General features: G+C 40.1%; 1 protein-coding gene across 2 annotated transcripts; it reads right to left on the minus strand.

Moving 5' to 3' along the window:
- Positions 1-1,524: 1,524 nt before the first annotated feature.
- Positions 1,525-20,559, minus strand: LOC116246851 (uncharacterized). 2 transcript variants are annotated; one of them, XM_031618743.2, is made up of 8 exons: positions 20,121-20,559; positions 18,542-18,728; positions 18,168-18,418; positions 16,399-16,513; positions 13,561-13,653; positions 2,489-2,632; positions 2,006-2,136; positions 1,525-1,894 (listed from the first exon to the last, which is right to left on the minus strand). In XM_031618743.2, exons 1-7 carry the CDS (start codon positions 20,507-20,509, stop codon positions 2,017-2,019), a joined length of 1,299 nt encoding a protein of 432 aa, XP_031474603.1. In that variant the 5' UTR covers positions 20,510-20,559; the 3' UTR covers positions 1,525-1,894; positions 2,006-2,016. The 2 variants fall into 2 exon arrangements, with proteins under 2 accessions (XP_031474603.1, XP_031474602.1); XM_031618742.2 differs by having other exon boundaries at positions 1,525-2,136.
- Positions 20,560-22,194: the final 1,635 nt, after the last annotated feature.

A 22,194-nucleotide genomic window follows, 5' to 3' on the forward strand; every position in this document is an offset into this window, starting at 1 on the left:
CCAAGTCACTGAACTTGAAACTTTTCTTAATTCTCCGAAGACTTGTATGATGAAATCTCCAACCACCGATCAACGTTCTCCGTTTCAGGTTTTAGTACATTTCTTACCAAGTATTTTCAAACGAAGCCTTGAGGAAATTTACCACCAGTCAGATTTATTGATTCACACAAACAAAAAATTTAGAATTTGTTGGATGACATGGCTTTTGCATAATGAGGGGAAAAGAAGACCCAAAATATTTGCTATCCGCATGCATAATATCCACCACACCTTGCTGTCGATACAGCACTAGAACGAATACATCTTCACTTTTTCCTCCAGAGACCATGGCCATTGACGATGATGGACTGCTGTGGTCAGACGTCATCGCATGGTATCATGATGGTGGTCTGAATTCGTAAAGAGATCGAATTAGAGTCCTTATCCCATCTGTTTGATGCCCTACTCGCTATCCACATTGATATTACTCTCTCGGATTCGGTGGGGGTAGCGTCCGGCTGCTTAAGTAGGGAACCGAAAAGTGGGGGGAAAAAAAAAGAGAGAATCCGAGCAACGGGTCCTTAAATAAATAGCTTATCTATTGTTGTTGGTGCTTTGGGTCACAGTTTTACTGCGTGCAATTATATTATCTTAAAACGCTAAAACAGAATTTATTAGTAGATTTTGAAAACAAAATCTTATTCCTGTGAGATAGATAGATTTTTAACAGCACCTGATTTTCGTTCATATTTGGATTTAGGCAAAGAACCGTTCACATGATGGTCGTTACACTAATCAAACCGCGCAAGCCCCCACCCGATGCCGGACTAATCTGCAGTTATGTTTACGAGATTCATCAACTAGACAGGAGGGACGGTCTTTTTCTTTCAATTACCAGTTCTTTTGATCGCAACAGAAGCAAAATGAGCTTGAGCATGTAGGCAAGCACCATTATTGCTAAATCCAACGCTTAATTTGCAGTCAGCCGAACAAGAAACATAAAAACAATTTTTACCAATCAAATATGAACCACATGACCAATCTTCAAAGACACGTTCCAATTTTACCCTTCCAAGTAGAGGTGGGCATTGGGCCGGCCCGGCCCGGCCCAATAAACCTGCGTCGGAAACAGCCCGTTAATAATAAAATAATATTTTTTAAATTATAAAATAATTTTTTAAATACTTACAGGAGCTGCTCTCCTATACTTACCCGACTGCCTCCTCTTTCCTGCAACACTTTACCTCTTCCATGATGCGTCTAACTTGCGTTTATACTATGGAGTGTATAATGAGGAATAAATATTTGCTTTTTATCTCTTTTCATATAGATATAGGAGTACAGGATTACTTTGGCTTTATATTTTCTTTTCTCAAGTGTTCCATCAACAAGTGGGATGGAGGAGGCTTCGGCCTTCACTCGAGCATGGGAACAGCCCCCCACTCACATGAAAACCATTAACCGAGTGAAAAACGCTAGTGAGTATATTATCCACGGAACAGTCGTACCTCCTCTCTATTCCATCTCAGACAAGGCATCACAAACTTAAAAAAGAAAAAAAGAGATTCCACTATGTTTGCTACATGCCCCTATTATAATTGTTTGCCTCATAAGCGCATACTTTGCTATTTACAGAAACGGATCCTCAAGTACATGGAACAGCGTCATAGTTATTTGATAAGCAACGACTTCATTGTCAGTAAATGTGACTACTGGCTCCATAGATATGAAGAATACCGGCTTGAAAATAGATGACGCTGAATGTGGAGAAACTTGAGCTGCAGTAACCTTTTACTGATTTAACAGACATCATGATGCCACAGCTGGCTCTCTTTGTGACAGGACATCAATGGGTGGCACAATCACTTTTCATTCTCTCTATGTGGCACAAGACTAAGCTGCTAGAAGGACATAGCTGTACATAGCATATTGCAGAGACAAAGAACCTTTCCATAAACAACAAGCAGCCACAACGTTTTATGCTGCCATAGTAACACTATCACAAAATGAGCACATGAAATATCACCTTTTTCTCCATCATGATGAGACCATCTCCACGTCTGCTAAGCTCTGATCATTATCGTGAAGAAGAGTTGTTGATGCTACCAAATCATCAATTCTCAAAGGAGACCGGCGTGCCATGTACTGAAATAAAATCTGCAATTATATTTGGTACGAAAAAGAAAGGATCAGTTCCGGCGGATATTGCTAAGGCAATAAAACATGACTCCATAAGATAGTACGATATACATCACTGCAATCATATTGGGTAGGTAAGGGGAAGAGGATTCCACAGGAGAAAGACTCTCATTTCTTGGTGTAGCCACCACATAAGCGTGCACACACACAAAAAAAAAACAAAACAAAAAGGACAGCAAGTTTTATCCTCAATCTTGAAACGTTTGCCTCTTCAGGATACACACAATCATGACGAAGCCACTGACTGCACCAAATAGTCAAAGCCCAAGTTTGCAGAACTTTCAGACTCGTATCAATTTCAAAGTTCTACCTTTGAGCAAGTATCAGCAAAAGCCCGCACGCGGTTTGCTTTCCCAACAAAATGAATGTCTGCCTTCTTAATGTCTCCATCAATAACATCAAGGCCTCCATCACCAACAGCAAAGCGAATAAGATTACCATGGTGGAGGTTGTTCTGTAAAGAACCAAGAAAAGGGGAAATATGAAGCTGCATCACAGAAGATACAAGCAACATGAAGAAGAAACATTCTAACAACATTGCAAATGAAATTTCAGATCAGACAGTCCTGGATTCTCAATGAGGTTATCATAACTAACAGAGTTAATGCACTGGAAGTTGGAACCGTCAATCAGCATGTGTGCTCATCCATGAGAAATGAGAAACAGGAAGTTCAAGTTACAAGCTTAAAGGGGTCTATATTTGTCTATGTTTCAGCATCTAGGGAATGATTTCTCATGTTAGATATGGACCAGAACATCACAAAGCAGTTTGCTCAGTCTTGGCAGAAACTCCACTGAGATTTAAGCACAACTTTTGCCTTCAAATGTATAACAAGGATAGATAGATAAAAAAAAATAATCAAAATATTTTTAATAATTGTTGAAAATATTTTCGTACCAAAAATAAAAATGGAAAGAATGTCCGCATATGCCACCAACTATATATGCCCCTGCTGCAGAAACTGTGCACACACAGCAGAAAATATTGTATAAACCTCTTAGCAGTGCTCTATATTTCACATCGATAGCTACCCTTTTCCATGAAACAAGCCCCATCTCAAAAATAATTGTTTTCCAATTTATATGTGTGTATGTATGAGGGTGCACAGACCTGTGCACGCATAACAACCTGGCGCTAGCATCAAGCTATTCATATATAGTTCCAGACATGTAACAACCAATTAAAGTTGCATCCAACCATGTCAAATTTATTCTAGACCCGATTCTTAAATGAAGGGCTTGTCTAGCCGTTGACCAACTGGACTCAAACACAAGAAAATTGTCTATTTGCATAAGGGAAACTTGTATAACAAATGGGTTTAACCTCCCAAGAAGATGCCGAGAACAAATTCGAACTATAGACAAAGGGTTTCCCATTGTTAATGGGGTTGAAAAGTTCTCAAGAAAATCCTTGTTCTATCCCTTAAAAAAATTCACAATGTAGCCATAGGGTCTGAATAGATTTGATGTTTCAAAAACATTAGTGAAAGTAAAGGAAGGTAGTTATTACATCAGCCAAGAAAATGATCTAATTTTCATTTAGAAAAATCAGTCACCAGTATATGCACTATGACTGCTTTGATATAGGCAGCCTCAGAAAGGGAAACACAGAAATAACCCAAGCCACCAACAAACTTGATTCAACGATTAAATAAGGTCACTGAGGTCGCCCTACAAGTGACACAACATTATCAGTGCATTGCAACGCCGGGCCACACCTTAAAAAGTGGCTCAAAGAAGCATTTCCTCATTCAGAACACAAATCCAGCATTATTCATCCATAAATTAGAACGATAAAAAGCTTTAGGTTCCATGATCCTTAGTTAGCCACCGCTAACAGGTACCACACTCAACAGAACTAAACCAAAAACTCGTGCACACCCCAAACAACCCTAATCAATTCCTCCCAGAGGGCTCTACAACTGAACTCTGCGAAATGATCCCTCTAGACACACACTACCTGCTTATTTATAAGGCTGACCCTGGGTCTATGTTTAGGATCTGACCTGTAAGGCAGCCATGATCCGAGACCCAGTTACTAACAATTACTCCCCCTTATGAAAAACACTTTGTCCTCAAGGTGTGAGGAAAATTTGGTGATTGAGACAGGCCTTCCTGCATTTAGACACCTTCCTGCCATGTCCTGAATTGAAATCTGTTAAAGATACAAAAAAAGGGGTTTTCTGAAATATTAGGAAGTTAGGGAAGGTCTCTTTAAATGTTTTGTTACTTTTAGTGGACTTCTCTTGTAATTTTCCCTAACCCTAATCTCTTAATAGAGATTAGGGTCACGTAATGCTAGACAACTTTTTGCTGCCTCTCTCTCTCTCTCGTAACATGGTATCAGAGCGGGTGTGGGCGTCGACGGCAGAGTGCACTTTCCGGTGACCTTCTCCGGCGATCACCAACTTCTCCGACGAACAGCCAAGTGAGTTCGTTCCTTTTTTTTTTCTCTCGTTCTCTCCCTTGTCACCGCTACTCCTTATTCCCTCTTATCACCCAATAAGGAGACAGTGAGGGAATAGGGGTTGGGCGTGCCGTGAGAAGGAGGACCTGATCACGCCTATGTGGAAGGCGTGATCAGATCCTCATATTGGTCGTATGAAGAGACTATTGTGGATGCAGCGTGACGTGTGACGCTGTGGTTTGTGATGATCGTAAATACAGTTTCGGTAAAGTCAAGCTGCGTGAGGTGTTGTGGATGCTTTGTGGAGTCTATGTGCTGCTTATAAATTCAGGTTTTTGAATATGATCAGATTTTTTCTATAGATCGTGGATACAAATTCAGTAAAGAAAGGCTGCGTGAGGACTGTTGCTGATCCTTAGTACAAGTTTTTGTTTGATTTCGTGGATTTCTTTGACACGTGGACAGGAAGTTTTATGAGAACTAGCTGCTGTTATAAGTGGCAGCAGTCTTCAGTCGTTGGGAGTTCATTCTTGTTTTTGTCATCGGCTAAATCAGATCTGAAGTGACAGTAATTTCCTAGCCCTCCTTCTTTAAACGTTTGCGTCAATCTGGTCTTCTTTATTTACTATGGCTGAAAACAGTAAATCTGAAGGGTCTACTGACTACAAGATGGCTGGGAATTCATTCTCTTATGGAACCACGATGAAACTTAATGGCTCAAATTATGAAATATGGTCTAGGGTATTCATAATGTCGGTGGCTGGTCATAGGAAGAAATATATTCTTGAGGAGGATGAACCTATTGAGAAAAAAGGAATATATGCTGCGTGGGATGAAGATAATTATATTGTTATGTCTTGGATTATGAATAGTGTGGAGTCTCATATAGCCCCAACTATTGCATATTATACCAAGGCCAAGGATATGTGGTCTTTCTTGAGAAAGACATACTCGCATGCCACTAATGTAATCAAGATCCTACAACTAGAAGAGGAGTTATGCAACATTCGACAAGGGGATCAGGACCTATCTCAATATTTTGCTACTTTGACTGCTGCATATGAACGGTTAAAGGCTCTTCGCCCACCTTGCCAGCATTGTTATGCATCACACGTTGAGACTGGTATGGTGGCAAAGTTCTTATCTGGCCTATCTTCAGAATACTCTGTGGCAAAGTCTCAAATTCTAACAGGCAGTGAACTTCCAGATTTAGCAGACACGTATAATAGGCTGAGTCGCTTTGCAGCCACTCTTTCTCAGACTACGCATGACATACCAGTCTCTGCACTTGTGATATCAGGAGGACGGGGCCCTAGTTCTTTTGGAGGCACTAGGGGGCGTGGTACAGGCCGTGGTGCTGGACGTGGCAGATTTCAGTGCTCTTATTGTGGCAAAATTGGTCATCTAGAGGACCGTTGTTGGGACAAACATCCTCACCTCAGGTCTAATGTTTCCTCTGGACGTGGTGGAGGTAGAATCACCACAAGCAGAGGTCCTTCTTCATCCCAGGCAACTCATTCAAAGGCAACAATATCTATGGTTGAGTCTTCTACTGATCCTTCTATATCTATGTCATATTCTCTTAACCTAAGTAAGGATGAATATGATCGTGTTCTTGCTCAGAGGTCTGGCTCTACATCTGCCTCTACATCTACCAATGCTGCTGTTGTAGATTCAGCATTCTCTGTTGGTGCTCCTACTGCTGATCCAGGTATGACATGGATGATAGACTCGGGCGCTTCTAGACATTGTTGTAATCAACCACAAAATTTTTCATCATTTGTCAGATTTTCTACACCACAGTATGTTAAGCTGGCTGATGGCAAGTTGTCCCCTGTTTTGGGTAGCGGTGATATTTATCTTCCACATTTAGGCACTATTACACATGTGCTATATGCACCTCAATTTCCTGTTAATTTGATATCTGTGAAGCAGCTAGCTATCGACTTACAATGTAAAGTCATTTTTGAATCTGACTCTTGTTCTTTTCAGGACTTACCAACTGGGAAGATGATTGGTGGCGGCCATGAGCGTGAGGGCCTTTATTTTTTGTCAATCCCAGTTGATGTTGCTGCATCTTCAGTCCCTTCCAAGCCTTCTCCCTTCCAATGGCATCTCAGATTGGGTCATCCGTCCGTACCAAAACTTCGTCGCATGTTTCCAGACATTCCTGCATCAGAGTCCTTCTTATGTGATGCCTGCCAGTTGGGCAAGCATACACGGAGCAGCTTTCCTTCAAGTCAGAGTCCATCGAGTCAGAGTCCTTTTGATCTCATTCATGTGGATGTATGGGGTCCTAGTCGGGTTCCTTTTCGATCATGTTTTCGATATTATCTTGTTCTAGTTGATGATTTTACTAGAGTCAGTTGGGTTTTCTTGTTAAGGGAAAGATCTGAAGTCATATGTATTCTTCAAAAATTTATCAAGGAAATAAAAACTCAGTTTGGATTCATTGTCAAAAATATTCGCACTGATAATGCTCTTGAATTCAAGTCTTCCATTCTACTTCAGTTTTATGCCGACCATGGAATTCGACCTCAATATACTTGTCCACATACGTCCCAACAGAATGGTGTAGCCGAACGCAAACATCGGCAACTCCTAAACGTAGCTCGTACCCTCATGTTACATTCTCACATGCCTGCCTATTTTTGGGGTGATGCTATCCTTACTGCGTGTTACCTCATTAATAGATTACCCTCTTCCTCCATTCAAGACCGTATTCCAATTCAAATTCTATATCCAGGGCGTTCATTATTTCATTTACCTCCCAAAGTTTTTGGATGCACTTGCTTCGCACATATCCTAGGCCCGAACAAAAGCAAACTGGCTGCCCAAGCTATCAAATGTATCTTTATTGGCTATTCAGCTAATCAAAAGGGATACAAATGCTTTGATCCCGTGACCAAGAAAGACATTATCAGTGCGGATGTTACCTTCTTTGAGTCTCGTCCTTATTTCCCTCCGTCAAGTCCCTCTTCATCTGAGATGCATGCACCTATACCTCTTCCTATTCCACCAGTGTCACTTGAGTCATTTCCATCATCTCAACCTAGGTCACATGAACGTTTTCTTGAGCCTCCGTTGGTTTACACTCGTCGTCTAGGTCCCTCTCTCAACCGTCCACCAGCATCGTCTCAAGAGGTAAGCTCTACTGATAAGACTGACTCAGGTTTAAGTGATGACTATTCTGCAGCAGATCTCCCTATTGCTATTCGCAAGGGCAAGCGACAGTGTACCTTACATCCTATATCTAATTCTGTCTCTACTGCTCATCTGAGTACACACTTAGTACAGTTTGATCAAGCTTTATCTAGTCATGTTATCCCGTCCTCGCACCATCACGCCCTGTTAGATCCACGTTGGCGACAAGCTATGCAGGAGGAAATGGATGCTCTTCTTTCTCGGGAGACTTGGGATTTGGTAGACCCCCCAACACGCTGTGATGTGGTTGGCTCACGATGGGTATTCACCATCAAGTATCATTCTGATGGGTCAGTTGAAAGGTTCAAGGCCCGTCTTGTCGCAAAAGGTTATACTCAGACTTATGGTGTTGACTTCTTTGAGACCTTTTCGCCTGTGGCCCGGTTGGGCACTATTCGCTTGATTATCTCTCTTGCTGTCCAACGAGAGTGGCCTCTTTTTCAATTGGATGTCAAAAATGCCTTTCTGTATGGAGACCTTTCTGAAATTGTTTATATGCAGCAACCACCTGGTTTTGAGCGACAAGGGGAGTGTTCCAAGGTATGCAAGTTAAAGAAGGCTATTTATAGACTCAAACAGAGTCCCCGTGCATGGTTCCAAAAGCTTACTGAAGTGTTATCTAAGTGTGGATTTAGCCGATCCCAACTTGATCACTCATTGTTTATCAAGCGAGGCTCAGCAGGACTTGTGATATTGATTGTCTACGTGGATGATATTGTTCTTACAGGGGAAAATGATCAAGAGATAGCTCAAACAAAGGAGTTTTTACAGCAACACTTTGTTACGAAAGACCTTGGACAACTTCGTTATTTTCTTGGTATTGAGGTGGCTCGTAGTAATAAAGGAGTTGTAGTGTCTCAAAGGAAATATGCTCTTGATCTTCTACAGGAAACAGGACTATTGGGGGCTAAACCTGCCACACTTCCCATGAATCCTCGCATTCATATACATGATGATGACTCAGAGCCGTTTGACTCTAGATCTTACAGATCTCTGATAGGGAAACTGTTATATTTGACTGTCACTCGTCCCGACATTAGCTTTGCTGTGAATAAGTTGAGCCAATTCATGGAAAAACCCCGAAAAGTTCACTGGGATGCAGCTCTAATGATTGTAAGATACTTGAAATCAGCCCCGGGAAAGGGGCTATGGTTCAAGAAAGGAGAATGTGTTGACATCGAGGCGTATAGTGATGCTGATTATGCTGGATCTATAGATGATAGGAAGTCTACTACCGGGTTTTGTGTCTTTGTGGGCGGTAATCTTATTTCCTGGAGGAGCAAGAAGCAGAATGTTGTGGCTCGTTCTAGTGCTGAGTCAGAATATAGGGCTATGGCTCAAACTGTGGCTGAAATGTCGTGGGTTAGATCACTACTTGTAGAGTTGGATGTCTCAGTGAATCTCCCAATGAAGATGTATTGTGACAACAAGGCAGCTACATATATCGCTAACAATCCTGTCTTCCATGAGCGGACTAAACACATTGAAGTGGATTGCCACTATATTCGGGACTTAGTTCAAGGAGGAATTGTTAGCACTATTCATGTCTCCTCAGAAGATCAGGCAGCAGATATTCTCACTAAAGCTCTTCCCATAGGCGATTTCCTGAGATGTTGTAACAAGCTGAGCATGATTGACATATATGCTCCAGCTTGAGGGGGAGTGTTAAAGATACAAAAAAAGGGGTTTTCTGAAATATTAGGAAGTTAGGGAAGGTCTCTTTAAATGTTTTGTTACTTTTAGTGGACTTCTCTTGTAATTTTCCCTAACCCTAATCTCTTAATAGAGATTAGGGTCACGTAATGCTAGACAACTTTTTGCTGCCTCTCTCTCTCTCTCGTAACAAGGCAGCCATGATCCGAGACCCAGTTACTAACAATTACTCCCCCTTATGAAAAACACTTTGTCCTCAAGGTGTGAGGAAAATTTGGTGATTGAGACAGGCCTTCCTGCATTTAGACACCTTCCTGCCATGTCCTGAATTGAAATCTTTATGGATGGGATGGTGACTAATGTCGCAATACTGCTGTGGCTGGCTTGCAACCCACAACCACCCAATCTCTGAATCTCCCCTATGCCATCAGGCCTACATAGCTGTTGCTCAGACACCAAATGCATGCATTTCTTGAGAAATAGCAGTTGTAGAACCACCTTTGAATTTATCGCCAGAGTGACCTCATGTGGAAGAAGCACATGATCAATTTCTAATTTTCGTGGTGCAATTGTTCCTTGAGTTTGAACAGAAAGCGAGTACAGTCAAGCCCAATAACCATATCCTTCACCTTTTCTGCTGTTTCGTACTTGTAAATCCTGCACGTAAAATGCCCCACGGCCCCAACAGCAAACTCTTCTCTTACATATAAATAGGCACCCTATCCTCATTTCTCACCTGAAATTGCAAGTGTAGCATTCGTGACAATAACCCTACCTCTTTAGTCGGCACCCATGAACACATAAAATGTTGTTCTTGTCAATTACCCAACAATATGGTGATCCACTGGTATTACCAAATAAAGAAGGATGACACCACCTTCACCTCCATTCACCCTAGCAAGCTTGTAGATTTTTAATTGTGTTTTCCAAAGCCCATATAATTAAGTCAGCATAAGCAGAAGTCATTGTGTATGTATCTGACCCCAAGTCCTCCAATAGGTGACCAAATTTATAAAAAGGATAATCACTATAAATCTTTTTTTTGTTCTTTTTATGCCCATCAGGTTCGTTCCTTTCAAGGTTCCATTTTTTTCAAATAGAATAGCTACCATATCTAACCTTCCCAGTAAAGAGTAAACTGACCTGGCCATGACGAGATCCATAAGTGGGTATGCTAAGGAGGTATTCGATCTCAAGAGCACCCTTGGCTAGTTGGTATGGTTGTATCTGGGAGGTTGTGTCTACGATAGTGAACTGCGCAAAGCACTCTTCCTCGGGGCGAAAGCAAAGAGACTACCTAGTGGACGGCCATATACAAGTAACGTATGTTCCATGACAGTGACCACGCACTGAACTCATGCTCCCACTCCCGATAAGGACTCCATGGCAGTGCATGCTCTGCAATCAGTAATAGTCTGATACAGTATCAATGGTAGGATTTCAAGTATGCTCCCTAACTTCAATTTCCCTCCAGGATCAGCTATATGATTGTGGTGGTAGTTTAATGATCACCAATAAATGCCCCCAAACTGCCTGTCTCGCTTTGGCAACCGACAACGGCTGGCAACAAGCTTGGGGCTGGATGACATGAGGACAATCTTTGCAACTGTCATATCTCTCTTAGTTCTTTCTGCTCTCCAATCTTTAAAGAGTTTAAGGACACTTGCCGACTCCCAAGACATTATGTCTCCGAAAAAGATATTCCCTTTCATGGTTTCAACAACCTTAATCCAGTTCTCAGTCTTAGCGAAGGAAGCATTAACAACTAGTAACCATCTTTGACATGATGAACCCACTTTATCCAAGGTAAGCTCTCGTTCAATGTTCAATGCCGAGAAACATCGAATTTCAACACCTATCCTTGAAGAAGGTGGCACCGAAGCACTCATGTCTTTGAGTGGCATCCACTAGTGGCTATCTCACCTAGAGCAAAACCAATGATGAATGGTGGCAATTTCACAAGATGGAAAGGGTCGGCTTGGTCAAACAGTGCAGGAAAGGATGCGACTTCATCAAAAATTGGTCGAGAGCGTCATCGCTTGTCCACATGCTCCTAACAGTTATTGTCCCCATTTCTGCTATGACTAGGAAAGGATCCTTCCAAGTTATTGCCTTGTTCCACACACTACCAGGATGCCTTGCATAAAATAGTGGAGTGTCACGCCGACCACCCACAACATCTACAGGAACTGGTAACTCGTCTATGCCTTCGCATGAACAGAAATTTGTGGACGCCTGGACGGGTAGTGGGGATACCTCGATGCCATAGCTGCTGATGTAGTGAATGAGTCCCACGAATGATCTTCAAGGCCATCCCTTATCACTTCAGTCCCCATGTTCTGCAAAATTTCTGTACAGAGCTGTGATGGTTTTGCAACCTAGCAAGCCATCGTCAATGGAAGTCTCGATTGTCCCTGCTTCCCGATCTGCTTGATGATTATTAGGGTCCACGCAGAGATGTTTAGGTCAATTAATTCATACATTGTTCTAAGACCAAAACTGTAGGGTCCCTCCCATGCGGGCAACAAGTGCTCATAGTGTGGCGAACTCAACAAGGGTTGAGTGAGCCTTGTCTCCAATTCCAAATAATAATGATTGTACCAAATTTTTCAGAGGCCTCTGCATACCTAGGTACTCATATGCAAGCAAACAAGGTGTAGGCTTCGCCGGGTACTCCAGCTGCTACCGCACATTCCTATTAGTCTTCAGGCAAGGTAGAGCCCTAGCGCCTGTAGTCCGAAGGATTGGCACTTCCGTTTTCTAGCCTTTTTGGCCATCAGACGTGTCTTTACCACAAATCTGCGCATCTTTTTTGTGCTAGACTCATATCAACGTTTTGCAAAATCCATTGTTTTCACTTTGTCACGTTTTGTTGCACCCATGGTGCCAATGAATGCGACACTGTAGGAGGATGAGCAGATGGTAGCCTGGCATGACATTGATGTTGTATTGTACTTTGTCGTTCCTCATCTCATTCTATTCCAATGAATCCTCTTCCTCTTTTTTTGAAAAGGCAAATCAGAAGTCCTCGATCTCTCATGCCTCCATTTTTTTCTTTCATGCCTGCCATGAGACCTATTGGGTGGCATCAAAGGTTTTGCATGCATCCAAGAAGGTTTCCATTGCCTTAAACACCTTTGATCCCTATGTAATGATGTGTCCAGAGCGACCTCGTGCTCTATCAATAACTCCTCTTTCGAAAGATCGCTGAATCCTGCAACTTTCGTATCCCAACAGGAAGATTGCATAGAAACATTAGAAAAATGGTGTGCACCTTGCCTTTTTAATGTTGGTGATAGGACAAATACTGTAATCTTGCAGGTCCTCCTCTTTGCTGCTTGTAATCTCTTGCTTCATGAACTCATCACGAGGGGAATTGCTGATGCTACTGTAAAACTTGACCTCATGGAAGACCTTATAGCAATTTCTGCTTGAGAGGCCGGTGCTATAGTTATTGCTTGACTTGCATTAGTATGTATGTACAAAAACTCAGAGATATTCTCGGTTCCATTCTTCCTACTATCGACTCTATTGAGCAACTGTTCTAACAGCCCTCTGAAGACCCTTTGCTCAGCCATCATCATCTCCAACCCGTGATCAATGGATTCCACTGACTGTTCAATCTTCCCAAAACTCCTTCCATCGCCTCCAAGCAATCATTCATCATTTGGTGCTCTACATCCGATCACTTGCGAAAGGATTCAAGAGCCGAGAGTAACTCATTAACATGCATTGTGAAAAGGGCGGTATGGCTTGGTGAGAATGATGACTGGCTATGATACCAATTGTTAGCCACCGCTAACAAGTATCACACTCAACATAACTATACCCTTGCAAAAACTCACGCACACCCCTAACAACCCTAATCCCCGATTAGGGTAATTCCTCCCAGAGGGCTCTACAACTGAACTCTGCGAAAAGATCCCCCTGGACACACCACCTGCTTATTTATAAGGCGGACACTGGGTCAATGTTTAGGACCCGACCCGTAAGGCAGCCACGGTCTGAGACCGGTGACTAACATCCTTCCATCAGTCGTCCAATTCAGCTACAAGTAATTGCATTCCCAGAAAAATTTTAACTGCAAAAATCAAAATGTAGGGCTAGGTGATAACAACCTTTTGTATTGTTTCCAGATCAAGTTTGCCTAAAACAACTGGAGAGTCATCAGAGGTAGCTACACTTCCATCTTCCAGCAATTCCAGCACCACCTGTAATAAGAAATCATTCTAGATCATGCACACATTCAGATGCAGTGGATAAAAAACAAAGAGAAACAAATGAAGCGGGACAATGTAAGTTATCGTTCAACATTTTTCACAATTAGAAATACACGTGCCCACATGCCCAAGGGCAAAGAACAAAACTACGAAAAGCAATACCAGGCAAAAGGTTAGAAGAAGATTTTGAGTGCATTGTCAGGCAAATACTTATCCCCATGTGTACAAAAGATTTGAGATGGTCCTATGTTGAAAACTTCTAGAAATCTTCAGAACATCATATGCCTGTGTCATACTATCCATTAGTTGTCTTAATTCATCGCTTTTATTTTTTTTATGCGAGCAAAAGCTAGTTACGAGTGGTTGGAACTCGCTATACTAGGCACTAAGGCTGGTTTTTGGGCACAATAATTACAATTGATATCAGAACCAATATCAAAACTCACATCTGGAGCCCAGCACACGTGGACTTAGATTATAATGCACAATTTGTGTCAGAAGACTTAAGAATAGACCCACATCAAAGATTTTGAGAAATCTTCAAGGCTTTGTAATGCAGTGAATAGGGCTCCTCACCATAAACCCCATGATAATATGATTTAAAGAGAGACACTAAATAATAATGAAGAAAGAATGGAACAAGAACCCAATAAAGCAAAATTAGGGATACTCTTATTATTTGACTTCACTCTTTATTATTCCTCAAAAACTCAACACGTCCTTTAAATAGGGCTTTCTAACCATTTGGATCCACGATCAGAACCCAATAAAAATAAAATTTCTCAACACAATAATGAGGAAAAAAACAAAAGAAAACAAGTAAAATGGATCCCAGCAAAAACATCTCTAAACACGGTTCTAGCACCATGCCAAATGTGGCCAAAAAAGAAAAGCAAAAAAGATGTCCAAAAGTGAACCAACCCCTTGGACTACTACAGAAAACACTAGCGGATTTCAAAGTAGCAAGATCCAATTCAAAAACTTTAACCAATCGGCCACGTCTAGCATATTTGTTCACAGTAGTAGGAACTAGGAACATTATAACTGACTCTATCGAGTTCACCACCATAGAACTCAACAATTGCAGGACTGATCCATAGATCTAATAGTGTTTTGGATCCAACTTTTATTTATTTGTTCCATTTAGTTTAATCATTTCAACCCTTTTATTCACATTGGTTTATGTCTTCGATACAAGACAAATTTGTTTACAGTTCTTTTGAGAGATTACTAAAGTTGATCAATATTAAGCCCAAATTTTGTTTTGTTAATTTTCTTTACTCCTTTCTTTCCTTCATTCAAGTATCTTTCAAATTTCACTTTAAATCACATCACCATAGGGTTTAGGACAAGGAACCCTATTCATTATGTTAGCATTAATGCAATCGTGGAAACAACAAACCTACATACCACCAACAGGAATCACTAGCATCAATGGGGGCTTTGTATCATTGGTATTCTTGTTTGTGGCTTCTCTACCCCAAAACATACCCTTCCTAGTGCAAAAAACCAACTTAGGATGGGGTAGTCATGAGGATAGCAACCCCATGGCCATCGTTGCACAGGAGAGAAGCACAATGAGAGCCCCGTTGCCTGTCAATGATGCCCCTTGCATTGGATCAACCTGACCAGTGTGAGTGATTCTTGTTGTAACACACTCAACTTTAAGGTAAAAAACAAAAGATTATAATTTTTTTATTATTAACAAGAAATAATTTTTTATAATAAAATCATATACACAAAATATCCATCAATACCACATTTTTATTAAAATGTAATAGAGTTTTAAGAAACTTAACGCTTTCAAAGTTTTCAATCTTAATATTTAATTTCCTTCTTTTATGTTCTATTTCCTAAAATTCATATTTTTACAATATTGTTTTAAAATTTACTAAAAACAATATTGAAACAATGTAGGATTTATATATGACAAAATTTTTCTCCCAAAAAGATTTAAAATAAAATAATTTCTTATTTTTTATCTAAATGAAGTAAAGTAATTATGTAACTTAAATAATAATAAATTATTTAAAACTTAAAAGTTGGTTTTTCTTTCACTTTCTAAAGACAACTAAGTAGTGTACCAGGAAATATAGGTTTTTAGAAGTTAAAATACATTCTTTGTACTTCTGGCAGAGGTAGAACTCTAGGTTTTTAAAAGTTCAAAATGCATTTTATGTACTTTTGGCAAAAGGAAACAATTTGTGAGAAATACCTTAACTCTTTCTTATCTACTTCATGAAGCTAGGGAGGCACTAAAGTGAATCAAAATAAGACACTGGCTACTTTTCAATAAAAATATCTAAAAGTCAAGATGGGCAGCTCCAACCAATACCATAGGGTGTGTCTGCCGCCACAGTCAAGCTCAAGTTTGACTTGCTTACTGTATGACATACACTTTTGACTCAATTGACCCTGAAGTGAGATCTTGAGAGAAGCTAAACTCGTTCTCCACTATTGCAAGAGCATGAAGCAAAAGCTGAAGGTAACGAAATAGAAGACCTGGTGACCATAAAACAGCTGTGAACATAAGAACACATGAAACGTTAGGGACTGAATGTTGTGATGGCAAAGCTCTTAGACTCAAAGAAATGGTAAACATGCATTTGAAAATATTTAGATTCTTCAAATTCCACAAAACCGTGTTCTATCCCTATAATCAGTGAAGAAAGATAAAAAATTGTGTGAAATAATTGGAAAATTTCAGGCAAAAAGGACTCATAGATGTGAAAATACCTGTTGCAGAGTTGGGACTACTCCTTTGCTATCTGTGTCTATAAAATACTGACTGCAAACTTGATCCTTCCATACTAACGATAGAGGGGTATTTCCAGTTTGATAATGAGCATGCCTGAGCAAATAAATTACCATGTCTCTTAAATCACAAGAAAAATTGTGTCAACCATATAAACACATTAACAATCACCTACATGTACAATACTTTCCCTTGGGTGAACAGGTCTATGTTAAAGTTATGTGATATAAAATTTAGGCAATCTCAATACAATGTTAATCTCCAAGATAGAATAAGAAATGTAGCATCAGCTGAAGGTCGCCTAAAATGATACAAGAGAGTGCAGTTTACAAATAAAGATTACACTAGAGAATGCATCATACTTCTTTGTAGTCAAGCAAGCTAAATAAAGGGTGTTTCCTACCTAACCGAGCAGTATACTTGATCTGTATAATTAGAACAGAGAAGAACCTATATATTTTTGTAAACTAAAGGACCATAACATGCAAGCAGAAAATTTATGCTAATTCAAACTTCAAAACTTAGAGATAATATAGAAAAAATGGAGTAGTTGAAACTTGAAAGGTAAAAGGTAGTCTACTACCAAGTTACCATCAACAAGCAGATAACACATATCTCTAGTTACATATATGGTATACCAAAGAGCATGAAGATGCACTTTTTCAGATAAAAACTTGACACAAAATCAAATAATTGGAACAAACTGGAGTAGGATAGCAGTGACTAGCATAACTAAGATTTAACTTGTAGCCATCACCACCTAGGGAACTAACAAATAGAAAATAAGTCACATGGATATTTCAGTAAGGTCCCACGTGCCCATGTTGCTAAGCGTACCCAAAGTGGGTACTTGGACACACTTGGATACTTTTTAGATCGAAACTGATGTAAACTACTTAGTTTTACTTGATTTAATTTTTTTCCAACTAATTTTCATTCTGTCTCGAGAGTTATTGTTCATGTAACGTTATTATTTATATCACTTGTTTATTTAAATGTTGCTTTCATTTAGATTTTTTTGTGTTATTTTGCACGTATACATATATATCCTGTCATGTACCCACATTTTCTAAAGTTGTCATGTCGGTACTCGTACTCCATACCTGGAACCAAACCGTACCGTATCCACATGACTTAGGACTGGACAGACTACTTACTGACACACAACTTCCAACAGGGATATTATGAGGACAGAAAAACATATCTCAAACCTATACATTACAAAACCACTGTATAAGCTAGTAGCTAAGAAGCTTTTACCAAAAGTAAACCAAAAAGTATGAACTATAGAAAATGTTAGCAGCCAAAGCTAGAGAACTTTTCATAGAAATACCCAACAATTCTTTTAATAATTCAGATGAAATCCAAAAATAAACAACTACACAAAAAGGCCAGTGGCCAAAATCTAGAGACTGAGAACTTGTAGCAGAACTACTCAACAACTTTCTTAGCAAGTCAGATGAAAGAAAAAACAACAAAGGTAGATCAAACAGACGCAAAGCTTAAGTCTCTAGGTCGCTAATATATCAATATGGCAGGTTCCCAAGTCCATGCGAGCATCGAAATGCATGAACAGTTTAATGAGGTAGAATATGTACAAGGCTGACTGTGAGCTTCCAAAGCATAAATCAGCCCTTAAATGGGCACCTAAATGGTTGCAAATTGCTGAGTAGAATGAAATGAAATGAAATGATAAAGCTTTATTTTTATGTAAAATTACATGATAAGATCAAATAAATTATGTACTTACCTGTTGTAAAACAACAAGCCATCTCTGATGAAAGGAAGATGACCTGTGTATGCTGCAAGGATTCCTGCTTGATCACAATCATAGACAGGGACAACACTGAAGCGATATTTGTGATAAAATGATGGAGGATTACAAGCACCGGTTTCAGCCAGCTTAGAATTCAACCAAAAAAATCTGAACTCTGCAGTACAATCATACAATGAATACCCTCGCCAGCAAATCATGTCAATCACATAGTAAGTTTGATCGTGCTGCACAATTCCCAAAGGAAGTTCTGTGTTAGGTAATGAGAAAAGCAACCTAAATGCTCAAAGAAAATATCTTAGTAAGTATTTCTGTAATCTTACATAGAAGTCTGTCAAAAATCGGCATACCTCATGAAATACACAATCAAGGATGGAAAACATGCTTGCAGGACCCATGACCTCCTTTGTCCTTGCACCATTAGGCAAAGCAGAGGGGAAGCGGTGTAAGACAGTGCCATTCCTTAGTCTGCTAATAGTAGTGCCATTTGATGACACCACGAAGCACCTCTTTCCAGCAGGCCTTGGGAAGACATACCTACAAAAAATACTGATTATTCATCAACAGAATCCCTTTCCAAGGAACATGTACAAGGAGGATCTCTGGAATAAATTGCAAGCAGTGAAAGTACAGCATCTTGCAACTGGAGTGTCCTATCATGACAATAATACATCATCATCCTCAAAAAATAGAGTACCTGTGACAGATTGACGCAGAAGCGGAGAAACAAGATTATTTGGATCTTTATTAAGTATTAACTATTCTTTTGTGTTTGGGTCCAGATCCACATATCAGTTTTACCCCACTTAAGGGTGATTAGGCCTCTGTTGTAATTAGTCTGGAGTTTAATGAAACCCTAATTTCTTTGAGTTTTCCTTTCCTATAGTTATTTCCGTTTCATTTTGCAATTTGTTTGGTATTCCTAGTTTAAGTTGGATATTGACCGTGGGTTAGAGGAGCAGTCCTCTTCCCCACTGCGTCACAGATCCATTTGCAGGATTTATCTACTCAACCTCACTAGTTGTTGATAAATGCATGGCATTGGGTCAGTTCTTTCTCTATGTCATGGAAAATTTATGTTGTATGTATGGTTGGATTAAGAAATGGTCTAAATTTAACTAAATGAATCTCGAAAGTCAATTGTCTTATATCCAAGAGAACGTGATAACAACATCCCATGTGTAAAGATGGCTTGAGAATAGTCTAGTACGTATAGTTCATTCATAGTCACAAGCATCAACGACTGCTACAACTTGGTGAGCCAAAACCTTATCATAACCATAATCTAGTAATTTCAGGCAGAAAAAAATCTCAGCAATTAAAATTATGAAAAATGAAAAAAGTAAAAATCTACTTCTTAAGAAAGTAAACGAATGTGTCACGATAATATCACAACAATGTCATGATATAATTGAGATACCAGCATGAAATATTTAAATTTCTTCCATTTTCAATAACTCAGAAGATTTTTACCGTTTATATAGACTTCCTAACATCTCATAATATTTAAAAATATCACAGACATCTGATACTATAGGTCAAACTCACTTAAGCATCCTTATATGTTCCTGCTATTTCACAGACCTTTTAGGTGCCAAAAGTAAAAACTGATTTCTAAAACCATAAGGTATCGACTCAACTCAACACAGAACATGGGAACATAAAACATCATATCGATTTGCGGTGATAATTCGAGGAAGAGTACTTTGAATTCCCTAAAACCCTAAAATTGACCAGGCAATGCAATATGAAACAAGCAACTCCAAAGTGGTATCATATGACAACGTGAAACAAGTAATTCCAAAGTTGTATCATATCCAAACACCTCGCAATCAAACTTCGAGTCTACGCAAACATTCCACCTAATTAATCCATACACTGAGGCAAAATTCCGCATTAAATGGCATAAAATAAAAGGTTCCTCCATACCAATCGACGCTAAGTCGGGGAGGGACGTCAATCATCCACTCAGGAAGCATAAGCTGCCGAGAGAACCACCGCCGCGCCTTTGGTCCCCGGAGCTTCGATGCCTGGAGCACGTCCATCTCCGAAGACGCGTCCTCAGCGTCCCCGGCTTCTGCCGGAGCCTTCGCCTCCGCCTCCGCCTCTGCATCGCCCGCGAGCTCACACTCGGGCTCCAACGGCTCGCGCTCGATGTCGGCTGGAGGATCGGAGAGGATGGCAGAGGCGAGGCAGCGGGCCTGATTCTGGGCGTCCCTTCGGGCCTGCGCCTGGCGGAGGAGCGCGATGTCTCGCCTCCTCTGCTGGTCGGAAATCGCGCGCCGCTTCAGCGGAAGACGCTCCATCGGCGGAGCCATCTCTCTCGCTCTGTCCCTCCCTTCGGCCGACCAGCTTTTGAAAATGCGGATCTTCTTGTCCCGGACCCTTCACCGAATCCTTATTCATTATTAGATCCGAAGAGGAGTCCGTATTGACGGACCCGACGACGGATCAGTCAACAAAGATTTATGGCTAAATGGATGTTGCTTAATCTACGCAGTTTTAATTCAGATTCTAATTCAATTATTGAAAAGCTATATATCTGACACAATTGGTAGCTATATCCATCAAATTGAATAAGAGAGCTTCCATGCCAAATTATTTATAATTTGTTCGAATATAAATTTTGTTTTGTCAAATTTGCCAACATTAATGGGATTGATTCAAACCAATGTTATCATAATCAATTTAATTCGACTAAACCAAATTTTTGTTAAGTGAGCAAATGAGTATTTTATCCTACCACTAAAAGAGAGAACTGAAGTCCTTCCCCACATCCTTTTAGGGCATCAGGCTTGTTTTCAATGGCTCCAGGTAAGACTTGTTACAGTGCTTTAATTTGTATATAAATGTATCTCTTTGTTTAGTACAAAAAGTTTGACATTACAAGAGCTCTCTCGAAATAGAGACTAGCTGCCTACCAGGTTCGTCTTTTCCATTGCACCAACCCATTGAGGTAAATAATCCAAATTCACGTTAAATTGAAGGCAAACCAATATGTTTTAGTAGCATATTCAAGAGATTTTTACAACTGATTCACGTTAAATCAACTGAATGGATGAAACCACCAAAAAAACCGAAAACTCGTGAAGAGATTTTTACAACAGTCATTAAAAAAGGCCCAAAAATCACACGAGCAATTTAGGTTCTATGCATTTGCATTTAGAGCTGAGACTAGGGATGTCAATATATCCGATTTGAATCGGATATCCGACCGATCCGATCCGAAAATCAGATTTCGGATTCGAATTCGGATATGACTTTGTTTTGTCCGAATTCGAATCTGAATCCGAATATATGACTATCCGAAAAAACGGATATGGTTGAAGATGTATCCGATCTGAATCCGATCCGTTGACATCTCTAGCTGAGACCCATGTCTTATGACCGTATGACATGAAACCATGGGTAATGGTCACCTCATTTTAATTTTCCCACTGGACACCATGACCTATGAATTGTATGATATGAGACCATGGTAATGGTAGCATTGATGATGATGCCAGACTGATGGTGGGCAGATGCTATCGCATGGTACCATGATGATGATATGAGGGGTAGAGAAGCGGCTAGACATACCACATATGTATATGATGGTTGGTCTCAGTTGATCCGTATCAGATCCAGAGTCCACCAGTTCTTGAAACGCTTTAGAGAACACAAAAAGAAAACCATGGGAATTGGAGAAAAACTTTTCTTTTTCAGTTTCGTTCTAGCAAAGCGTCTTTCAATCGGAGCCTCTTTTTCTATGCGAGCACAAATGCAGAAGAGCCATTGTTTTCTCATAAAAGGCTGGAAGCCCCTTTCTTTGAAATGTATAAGATTGATATCACCGGAAATGGAGAGAGTTGATTGGTAAAGTTGACAGTCGGGCTGAGGGTTTCCCAAGAAGAATAAACGGAGTCTGGGTTTAAAGGGAAGACAAAGAGTTACACCCCTCATGATAAAAGTATTGTTGGAAAAACACTTCAAGGGAGCTAAAAATTTATCGTCATTGAATTGG

This window comes from Nymphaea colorata, chromosome 2 (assembly GCF_008831285.2).
Source record: "Nymphaea colorata isolate Beijing-Zhang1983 chromosome 2, ASM883128v2, whole genome shotgun sequence".
Taxonomy (NCBI): domain Eukaryota; kingdom Viridiplantae; phylum Streptophyta; class Magnoliopsida; order Nymphaeales; family Nymphaeaceae; genus Nymphaea; species Nymphaea colorata.